General features: G+C 39.7%; 1 protein-coding gene across 1 annotated transcript; it reads left to right on the top strand.

Annotated features, from left to right (window-relative positions):
* Nucleotides 1-9,974: 9,974 nt before the first annotated feature.
* LOC108373861 (putative protein DDB_G0292252) lies at nucleotides 9,975-11,028 on the top strand. Its single transcript, XM_017629804.1, has 2 exons — nucleotides 9,975-10,155; nucleotides 10,310-11,028. Exons 1-2 carry the CDS (start codon nucleotides 9,975-9,977, stop codon nucleotides 11,026-11,028), a joined length of 900 nt encoding a protein of 299 aa, XP_017485293.1.
* Nucleotides 11,029-12,056: the final 1,028 nt, after the last annotated feature.

Below are 12,056 nucleotides of genomic sequence, written 5' to 3'. Positions count from 1 at the left end.
GGCTAACGCGCTACTGACACAGATGATCACTGAGCGGCATTATGACCTTGTAATCATAAGCGTCCAGTATAAGAAAACAGAAAACGGGATCTGGATAGAAGACCGCAGTGGCACCGCTGCTTTATGGGCACCCCTCGGAAGCAGCATGCACAACTCTGAAAAGGACATGGAAACTGATTCGTCTGGGCCAGATACAACCATATAAAAATAATAAGCTGCTACCTAACACCAAGCGATAGCATACAAGACTTCCAAGATAAACTCGGCGATATCGAAGATACGGCCAAATACGGACTCCAGAAGCAAACGCGTGCTAGAAATGTCAGCCCGACTCGGATTTATAGTGCTCAATACTAGCGCAGAAACAACCTTCCGAAGACCGGGATGCGAGGAAACCACGCCAGTCATCACACTAGCATCAGAAAGCTTAGCAGGTACCATAAAGGAATGGAAAGTATTGGAAGATTACACTGGTAGCGATCACCAATACATCTCTTTTATAATAGACTCCAAAAACGATGGTTTACGAAAGAAGATGCAATGTAGCACTCGCAAATGGAATGTTTCGAAATTAAATAGCGAAGCACTACTATATGAAATAGATGCACATGGCTCAGAAGAATCCTCTTTCAAGAACGCAATGGAAACAGCGATGCCAAAAACCGGAAGCAATCGACACAAAAGACCTGCATATCGGTGGACGGAAAACATAGCTCAACTCAGACGAACGTACCTCCACCTGAGGCGTACTTACACCAGGGCCAGGCGTTGAAGCGCTGGAATCGAAGAGGCACAACTACACCACCATTCACCGCAGAAGAGTTCTAAAAATAATTGACCTTAAAATTTATATATATCTGCGGTTTACTTAAAAATCAGTTAAATATACACAAATATCTGTGAAGTATATATATATTTAACCGATTTTTAAGTAAACCGCATATATATATATAAATTTGACCGCCAAATTTATATATATATGCGGTTTACTTAAAAATCAGTTAAATATATACAAATATATGTGAAATATATATTGTAATGCGATCAAGCATACAAATTTGCAACCCTACACAATTACTTAATATGAATACGCCTTAAGCTAATCCAGTACAATTAAGAATAAATTATTTACGATATTAAGAATGCAACTCTGTCATATTTGTTTATTTGTTTAATTTAGCCAATGAATACATCAAATATTCTTAAAGACTATTAGAAAGAAAAGTAAAGTAAATTTACAAAATTAACCTAAAATAGAAGATAACAATTTCAAAAAGTCGTTTTTACAGGCTGTAAAATCAATATGAATACAATTTTCGATGCGATTAAGATCGCATAAAGCTCTTGTGATAGGAGCGTTTAATGCATAAACAGGGCCAATATGACAGGACTCAAAGTGACGTAAATTTCTAAGTGGGGCATTAAAACGGATACGTTCAAGGATGGAGGCACAGTCCACCCCTCCGGAAATAATACCAAATACAAAGATAGCGACAGAATCGATCTCCTACATTCCAGCGATTTTAAATTAATGAGCTTACATCTAGCAAGATACGAAGGAATAGGTTCATTAAAATGCAAGGTTCGAAGAGCAAACCTGATAAACACCTTTTGAACTTTTTCAATGCGGTTAACATAACATGCATGATATGGCCTCCAGATAAACGAGGCGTACTCTAACTTAGATCTAACAAGGGTAGTGAAAAGCAATTTAAGTGTATACGGATCAGACTGAGACAATGATTGAGACAATGAAGTTAATATGATTGCTGAATGTAAATTTTCTGTCAAAAATTACTCCCAAGTCCTTGATCTCTGGGACGGACTTTAAATAATAATTGGAAAAATGATAGGAAGTGTGAAAGACTGTGGTACGTTTACTGTAGGTGACGTGATAGCATTTATTAATGTTCAACGACAGGCGATTGGTGTCACACCACGATTTAAGATTATTAAGCTCTGCTTGAAGTATCTGTGAATCATGCGGACTCTTTATTATGGAGTAAATTTTTTAATCGTCAGCATATAGGAGAAATTTAGAACGGGAAAAACAACTACTTGTATCATTTATAAACAAAATGAAAAATGAGGGGCCCAAAACGCTTCCTTGGGTACCCCGGAGGAAGCGATAAAGGGATACGATAATGTATTATCGACATTGACAACACAGCGACGATTACTTAGGAAAGATTTAATCCAATTTAAAAAAATGGAGTGAAAACCTAAAGCAGCAAGTTTATTGACTAAAATGGAGTGTGAAACCCTGTCAAACGCCTTTGAAAAATCTGTGTAAACCGCATCTAACTGAAACCCGTCTTTGAAGCCAGATATGCAATCTTCTGCAAAGACAGCGAGATTAGAGACCGTCGAGCGGTTAGGCATAAACCCATGCTGGTTCGGACAAATAAGGCTTTTAACTGCAAAAGACACATTTTCTTTCACTATGCATTCGAATAGTTTCGAAATAGTTGAAAGTTTGGAAATGGGTCTATAATTATGGACATCATTTTTATTACCGCTTTTGTAGATGGGGGTGATAAAAGCTATTTTCCAATCATCGACAAATACCCCTGCGGATAGCGAGTTATTGAAAATTAAATTCTTTGGATAAATAAGAGAATCGCATTTTTTTAATAGAACTGCGGATATCCCGTCAATGTCAGTTCGATTCGAGGGTTTAAGCTGCACAATGCCATTAAGAATGTCGGTTGTGGTCAAGGTTAGGGATCCAAAGCTAAAGGGCGATTCCTTAGTATTGGAAAGGCTTCCACTAGAGTCGTTATCCAATATGAAGTTTGAGCGGAAAAAATCGGCAAACAGATTCGCAGCCTCAATGGGGGAGGTAGCAGATTTTCCGTCTAGAAATAATTGTGAGGGAATACTAGAACAAGATTTCTTCGAAGTTATAAATCGCCAGAAAGCTTTAGGATTCGACTTGATATTGGCTTCATAGTTTAAAACGTAGTTTCTGTATAAAACGTTATCAAGGCAGTTAAAATGTTTGGCATACTTTTTATACTCAATAAAAAACGAATAATTGTTCGTCTTTTTGAATTTGCTTTCTTAAATTTTTTATTCTTTTAAGATTTCGAGTATGCCATGGAACTTTGTACCACTTTTTTCCAAAGATTGGAATGTTATTTTGACAAACTTCAACTACTTTAGATTTAAAGATATTAAAACATGAAGCCACACTAAGATTACATAGTAACCTGTCCCAGTCTATATTGAGAAATATACTATTTAGATCAGAAAACTTACATACATTATAGTTAAAAGATGCTTTTGTGTTTTTCTTGTCCAAGCTGAGGTATGAGTAAAAATAAATATCTAATACCAAGGGAACATGATACATATCAGGCTCCTTGAAAGGAAAATTACACTCGGACAACTGGAAGTTAACATTAGTGCTAATAAATATTAGGTCCAAAAACCTCTGAAGCTTATTGTGAAAGTAATTTATTTGCCTAATATCAATGCTCTGTCCTTGCGGAATACTTCAAACAAGTTTGGATCGAAGAACTCATGACTGAAGAAATTATCGTTTAGCCAAGTTTCTATGATAACGAAGATATCATAATCTAACTCCGAACTCATGAGATGAAGAGATTTAGATTTTGTCCTAAGACAAGAGACATTATGAAAATAGATTTTTAAGTGCTTGTGGTTAGCATTATCGAACTTTGGGTTTTTGTCTGGGAGTCGTCGTTTTTTGGCATAAATTTAAAAGGGCGCACAGCAACATTCGCAGGCCATAAGTCCGGATTTAAGAGCTTTTCGTAGTGCAAATTAGATACGCCCAGTTTAAAATTTACACTCTTTAGAGTGTTTATGGAAACATCCTTTTTAACTAGGGGAGAGCACGAAAGCATGCTGGGTTTGATGTTTGCATATTTAGCTACATAATCAATTATGTTTTCCGCTTTGACAGAATTAGAAAACGAAGACAAGTGCAGCCACTTCAGGCGAAATGTCACATCAAGCTCTTTGCTAGCATTCGAACCAACAACAATCACTGGTGCTTTTTCGTTCTTCTTTGCGCTGTTTAACTTGCCAGCAGAGTTTTGCGATGTAGCCGAAGATTGTGTGTTGGATTGCCTGTTTACGTTTTTGTCATTAGCAGTTTGGTGAGTAGGAATGGGAGCAATAGGAGCAGCATACGAAGATGACGAAGAAGAGTTGGAGAAATGCGATGTAGCCGAAGTTTGTGTGTTAGGCTGCTTGTTTGCGTTTTTGTCATTCGCAGTTGCTTTTTCATTCCTCTTTGCATTGTTTAACTCGCCAGCAGAGATTCGCGATGTAGACGAAGTTTGTGTGTTGGACTGCTTGTTGGCATTATTGTCATTAGCAGTTGGGCAAGTAGAAATGGGAGCGTTAGCAGCAGCAGCAGCATACGAAGATGGCGAAGAGTTAGAGATATGCGATGTAGCCGAAATATGTATGTTGGGCAGCTTAGGCCCATTTTTGTATTTCACAGGTGGTGGAGTAGGAATGGGATCATTGGCGGTAGCAGACGAGGGTGACGAAGAAGACAGAGAGGAAGCAGGAAACGCTGTGTTAATAAAGGCGAGATCAGCGGAGCAATATGAGTGGTATTCTCNCCATTTTTGTATTTCACAGGTGGTGGAGTAGGAATGGGATCATTGGCGGTAGCAGACGAGGGTGACGAAGAAGACAGAGAGGAAGCAGGAAACGCTGTGTTAATAAAGGCGAGATCAGCGGAGCAATATGAGTGGTATTCTCTTGAGTAGGAATTGTATGGGCAGAGGTAGCGTTCACTTGAACATCATTTGCAAATACGCGCACATTCTTACGAAATTCTATGACAGCAGTCTTCACATCTGCAATGATAGCAGCCATATCAAAATCACACAGTTTACTACTCACAGCCTGAACTTCAAGCTGGAGAGAGTCAACTTTTTTGAAAAGAAGTTGTTTGTCATTTTGCAGTCTTTATCAAAGAGAGCGCAGAAGAATTTTCCGCTTTAAGAGCGACAAGCTCATTTAAAATAGTTTGTAGAGTTATTTCTTGATTAGCACTTTTTTTTTCTGACGAGTTAGTTTTATTGGTCGAAGTTTCCGAATTTGCCGAGGCACCACTAACAGCAACTGCATCTTTACATTGAGCACTCACACGGGTTGGGGAGAGTAAAGACTTTCTACGATCGGTTGTGCATTGCTTGCATATGAAATGTTTATTTGACTTTAGCAGAAATTCAAGGTCAGCTGGAAGCAGATTAGCACAGACTAAATGAAAAATTTCACTGCACTTTACACATTGAATTTTCTTAGGTTGACTACGGTCAACCCTTTGACCACAGCTACAAGGCATTGTAGATATATGAATAAATAAGTAAGTGTCCAAGAAATACGACCGAAGTACATAAGTACAAATCGAATAACTAAAACATGCGGTGACGGTTAAGTTAAAACCAAAAAAAAAAAAATTAGTACAACAAAATTTTAAAAAACTTTCAAAAAACCACAAAAAAAAATATAAAAAATACAAAAAAAGCGGTGGTACAAAATTTTTAGACACTATACAAATAACAATGGCTTAAAAACCAAATTTAACTGTTCAACAAAAAAAAGCGGTGGTACCAAATTTATACAAACAAAAAAACTAGACCTTAACAGTGGTACAGCAAAAAAGAAAGGTGAAAACGTTTAAAACTATATAAAAACTAAAGTGAGCGTAAAAGGCGAAAAAAACTGCAAAAGAACATACATTTTAGTGCGTGACTGTACCACTTCGACAGAAAAATATACCCCGTTCCTAACGGCGCATTAAAACCACGCCACTAAAAATGCCAAAAACCGCAACTCGGTTACAAAATATATATACTGTTACGATTATCCTCGAAACCTTGAGGGATTTCCCAAATATACTCGGGCTCGTATCGCTGGATTGTTAAATAAATGCTAACGATGACCAAATTGTAGTACAAATAACTTTATTGTACAACATACAATTTACAATACTTGCTAATACAGTAAAAACACTTTACAATACTTGTTAAAGCAATAACAACGCTTTACTACTTGTTAACACAATTAAACTTATAGCTTGCTTATTCGCAACTCAATTCTCCGCTCACTTTACTTGTAGCTTGCTGACTTGTAACTAACTCACCTCGCTGTGGCGGCGCCCTTATATACCTGCGCTGGCACTTATGGCAACTCTAGAACATTCTGAAGTTTATCGCTCATTCTCTTTCTCTCGCTGTTCGCAGTGTTCATCCAACTTGACGTTTCTCTTTGTGGAACATTCTACGTCATTCCTCGAACATTCTGCCTATTTCTCGTTGTTCGCTTCGCGTTGCCGCAGTATTCGCCACACTGCCCTCCACCTAAGTCTGATCGTCCCGATCAGACACACTCGCGATTCCAAACGCTGCAAGCCTTTCATCTTGGTTCTCGGTCTACCAGCTGTCTGTATTGGATGCACTGCGTCCTTCAGCCGTTTGTAAATCCTATACGGACCTTTCCAGTTACAATGTTGTTCGGAGGTGACGCCTTTCTTCGGCTACGGCATGTCCAACAACACCAAATCGCCTTCCTGTAGCTCCTCTCGGCTCGATGCGTTGCTGGACATTGCTTCCAGCTTATCTCCGGTGGTGCACCATCTCACATGGTCGTGCTTCTGCCGGCCACTGGTGGTGACCAGACCATGTCTCCTCTTGTGGGCACCCTTTTTGCCAGATCTATGCCGCATCCTCTGTCCATGACACCCATGCTCCTGCCTTCGTGCTGCACTGTCTTTAGCACATCTTGCTACATCCGGTTCCTCACACTGAAACTTGCCCATTGTTTTCGCCTCTCGCTCCTTCGCCGGCGTCAACCTCATTGACCGAGCATGTATAACCTCATCCTTGGCTTCCGGCTTAACTGCTTGCCTTTGCCGACCACCTTTTTCGGGACACTTCAAAGCGCGCCTACTGCTCCCACAGCCGCTTCTATTTCCAGCCACCGGCGTATCACCATTGCAACGTGGTTTAGCGGCTTTCCTCTTGCCGAAAACACTGCCTGGCTTGCCATGACCACTTCCTTGTTGCGACCTCTTCTTCACTGAGCTGGCGGAGCCGTCACGCTTTTCCTGTATCGGTGAAGCCCTTCCTTCGCCTGCCGAAACTACTCCGTCTCCATCACTGCCAACCTCCGCCCAACTAACCGCTTCCGTTTCTGGTGGAATCTTCGACACTTCCTCTAAGACTAACCGTCTGCTGCAGCACTGGCTGTCGTAACCAACCCTAAGTGGCACTTTCCTGTGACGATCTGTCAGGATCATTCTCTGGAGGTCAATCTTCATGCCTTGGCCTAGTAAGAAAGCCACGCCGATGATGACTTCATCTACAATGTCTGGCACTATAAACTTAGTGTACGATGCCACACCGTCGATTATTACCTCGCATGGTACTTCTCCTAACACTTGGGTGCGTTCACCAGTTGCAGTCTGCAGCTTTGCTCCAGGTAGCGGCTTCACATAAAAAGTAGTCACATCAGGTCGAATAATGGAATGTGACGCTCCAGTATCCACAGTCAGCACTCGCTCCTGCCCATTCACACATCCACCAATAGTGAGGTTGCTCGCATTTCGTCCAATTTGTGAGACGGAGGTTATGGGCCCTTCAACTTCTGGAGCCAGCACGCGGCCCTTCCTGCTGGCACATTTTAGTTTAACGACTGATTGGAGTTGGATTCGTCTCCCCCAGCCCTGCGTTTGCGTCCTGCTGAATTGTTGAGCGCACTGGAACTTGCGCTGCAATCGCGGGCGAAGTGGCCTGGCTTTCCACATTTAAAACATTTGTCAGAGCCATGCTTTTTCTCGCTCAGCAGTTGGACAATCTTCTTCAGCATTTCATTCGTCTCGTCCGGTGTTTCCACTTCCACGCGATGTGCTTTGTAGGCTGGTCTACTTAGGCGCGCCGCCGTTTCAAGCGTCTGAGCATACGAGACAGTTTCAGCAAATGTTGGCTTGGGATTCGCGTACGTCTCTCGCTTGGTATACACGTCCCGCATTCCGTTGATGAACCTCTGGATTTTTACTCTTTCGAGGTGCTCACCAGATGCATCTCCAATTGCCAAATGAGCCAACCTTTCAACCTCGGAGGCGAAATCCTGTAGAGTCTCGTTGGATTTCTGGCAGTGATTCTCCAGCTCCATCTGGTAGATCTGTCGCCTGTGCTCGCTTCCATAGCGTCTTTCCACGGCCCCCATCAATGCATCATAATTGTTCCTTTCACAGTCGGGAATAGTCTGCAAGATTTCCGCTGCAGGTCCTTTTAATGCCACGAACAGAGCAGCGGATTTATCCTCCATACTCCAATGATTTGCTGTAGCTGTCTTCTCGAACTGGAGCTTAAAGACCTGGAAAGGAGTCGTGCCGTCATCCTTCTGTTCGTCCTTTGCGGATGTATCGTCGGGTTTACCTTGGAAGTCGTATTTGTCCACGTCGATGCCTTCAGCTTCCATAGCCTCTCGCAACCGGGATAACAATTCCACTTTTCTTCCGGAGGTGGCCAAATTACGCTTTTCCAACTCCTGTTTCAGCTCCTCAATTTTTAAGTCCTGAATTTTCGCCATTTTTAGTAGTTTCTCCTTCGGGATTTATTTAACAATCCCACTTCTGACACCAATTGTTACGATTATCCTCGAAACCTTATTCGTAACTCACTTCTCCGCTCACTTTACTTGTAGCTTGCTGACTTGTAACTAACTCACTTCGCTGTGGCGGCGACACCACGCCACCAGCAACTCACACATAAAAAACGAACAACATATATATACATATCGCTGAGCAGGGTGCGATAGCAGCGTGGAAACAAACAACAACAGCAACAACAATATATATACAACTCATCTTCACATGGCAACACAGCTCTACATGGAAAGCAAGACGAACAACGGTACGCAGGAAGGCGACTTCATGGGACCTGATGGTGTGAGCATACATACATATATACTTTACACTTAACCATGTACATTTTTATAATTAAATACAATTGTACACTAATGCTAATATTTAAATACAACAAAAAAAGTTTATTCTTATACTTATATATATACCTACACTCATACAGTTACAAAATTAAAATGTTCAATATATACATATATACTTTATCATACACATATGTACATACTTGTGTTACTGTTTCTAATGGAAGTTCTGAACTACAGTCGCGTGCAAATTGTTGGTATCATACCAACTTTCCTTTTTTCAAGTGTCCTATAACTTAAACTTTTTCTGACCTACATACATTTTTCAATACAACAAACATTTCACTTACATTAGCGTGTAAAATGTTGCCACGCAACTTTTCTTAAAATCAAATTACAATTTAAAATTTTTAGTAAACAGTGCCTTGCAAAGTGGTTAACGAAAACTTTTCCAAATCATTTAATTCAAAATTTTGATATTATCAGACAAAAATTTGTTTCTTCTGTGCTTCGCCGAGTGAGTGCTGGAAACTTTTTTTTAAATTTTATATAAAATCAAAATCATCGATACATGTTTTTCTTATAAACCAGGCCCAGCTTATGCCGGGTTTGTCAAACGCCAGATTTTGATACTGCAAAACGTGCATTACAGAGTCGTCCTATCTCAACAAAAGAGGGCAATATAAAGAATCTTTAATAAAAAGTTATAACAACATTTTAATACTAGTAAATTCGCATTTCAAACAAAGGGTTAAGCCAAAGTCATTAATTGAAAGTTTATCGCGGTGTAGAGAAAAGCTACTTAAGTGTTTTTGTAAAACTGGTTGCAAAATAAAAGTACTAGAAGATTTTGTCGAATTAATTACAGAAAACGTTTTGTATTCGGACGCAGATTCCGACGAAGAATTTGCTGACGCACGTTCTACTGGCATCCTTGAAGTTTATAGTATTAAAAAGAGCCGTTCCTTGTCTTTTCTTGAAGATTTTTTGGGATTCGACGACCAAATATTAACTTCTTTCAAAATAACAACGCAAAAATGGCAACACCTGAGCAAAAGAAATCATTTATAAGTTTATGTGCCTCGATTATAAGGGAAAATTATAATGGTGACCCGCTATCACTTGCCTCTGTTATTGATAAAATTACCCTTATTGAAGAATTGTCAGGCGAAAGCCTCACTACAACATTTATTGCATTTTTGAAATCCAAACTTGAAGGTAAAGCGAGTCCCTACCAACGCAAATACCCTCAGTTAGTCAAATTAAAGAAGCGCTGTCCAGCAAAATAACATCAGATAACTCGAAAGTTGTCGCTGGTAAAATTGCAGCTTTGAAAGTGCATAACAACATTTCTTCAGATTTTGCGAAACAGGTAGAGGAGCTCGCAGATGCTCTGGAGCGTTNGAGTCCCTACCAACGCAAATACCCTCAGTTAGTCAAATTAAAGAAGCGCTGTCCAGCAAAATAACATCAGATAACTCGAAAGTTGTCGCTGGTAAAATTGCAGCTTTGAAAGTGCATAACAACATTTCTTCAGATTTTGCGAAACAGGTAGAGGAGCTCGCAGATGCTCTGGAGCGTTCGCTTATTATTGAAGGGATGACACAAGCGAAAGCTCACGAGATGGCAGTCGAGCAAACAATAAATGTTTGTAGGCTCAACAGCCGTTCAGATATGGTAAAGTCGATACTAGCATCGTCAACCTTCAGCGACTCGAAAGATGTTGTAGCGAAGATGATTGTGGAGTACCACAATATAGTAAAAGAGCGGCAGGTGTTGGCTTTTAGGTCACGTCCCATACGAGCAACTAATTTTCGAGCAGGTTATAAAGGGAGCAATAATTACCGATATCACAATAACAATTTCAGGTTTAACGGCAATTCATATGGGCACAGCGGCAATACTAGCTATCGAAACAACAATCAGAATAGGAATAATAGTTTCAGTAATAGACGAAATAACTACAATAATAGTAGCAACGGTAAGGCTTCAAGCAGTAGAAATAACAATCATACGCGTTCAAATACAAGAAATTCTGCCAATGTTCGGACTTTAAACGCCGAGGCCCCTCAGGCGCGACCACTGGCGTAGCTAGATTTAACCAACTAACGACTTTTACAGATGAAAAATCTATTTACTGCCTAAATCTCAACTATTCGGATTTCATTGAAATAAATTGTAGTGATTCTCACAAACAATGCACTTTTTTTAGTAGACTGTCAAGCAGATATTTCCCTTATAAAATTTTTCAGCTTAACAATCAAATCCACAATAAACAGCAATAACATTATTAATATCACGGGCGTAACAACAGAAGCGGTCCAAACCTTGGGCACAATAAATACAAATTTGGTAGTATCAGACATTTTCATTCCGCACACTCTTCACGTTGTAAATGACAACAAAATAAACAAATGCATAATCAACTATGGAAACGATAGCATAACCAATGGTTTGGGGACAGAAAGGATCAGCGTTTCAATTTTGCACGGTACTACTACCGACAGCTTAATAATTCCACCTAGATGCGAAGTTTTTCGGTTATTTAACTTGGGTAAATCCAAAAACCCTGTTTTTGTAGACGCTCAGGAAGTTTTTAGTGGTGTTTTTATAGCGAAATGTATCGTTGACACGAAAACCCCGATACTAAAACTAATAAACACTACTGACGAAGTAAAATACGTAAGAAATTTCAAAATCCGAAAGACATAACAAACTTCAACGTTTATAAAATTAACGAAACCACATCTGATCCGAAACGCATAGAAGAACTCAAATCGATTTTAGAAAAACAAGTACCCAATTATGCTAAAAATAAATTGCTTGATCTTTGCTCAAAATATTCCGACGTATTTGCCTTAAAATCCGACCTTATGACTCTGAACAACTTTTACGAACAAAAATTTAGACAAAACACCAGTTTACATAAAAAACTACAGATTGCCATATTCACAACGGGAAGAAATAAACAAACAAGTCGATAATTTATTGCGAAACAATTTGATAGAGGAAAGCTACTCCAACTATAACAGTCCTTTAATTTTAGTGCCGAAAAAAGATCCAACAGGTACCGTATGTGCGTAGACTTTAGGGCAGTAAAGAAAAAACTAATTGCAGAC

Source organism: Rhagoletis zephyria, unplaced genomic scaffold, assembly GCF_001687245.7.
Source record: "Rhagoletis zephyria isolate East Lansing unplaced genomic scaffold, Rhagoletis_zephyria_1.1 Rzeph_scaffold_07095, whole genome shotgun sequence".
NCBI classification, from domain to species: Eukaryota; Metazoa; Arthropoda; class Insecta; order Diptera; family Tephritidae; genus Rhagoletis; species Rhagoletis zephyria.
Note: the sequence above shows the minus strand (reverse complement) of the source record. Positions and strands in the feature narration are given on the sequence as shown.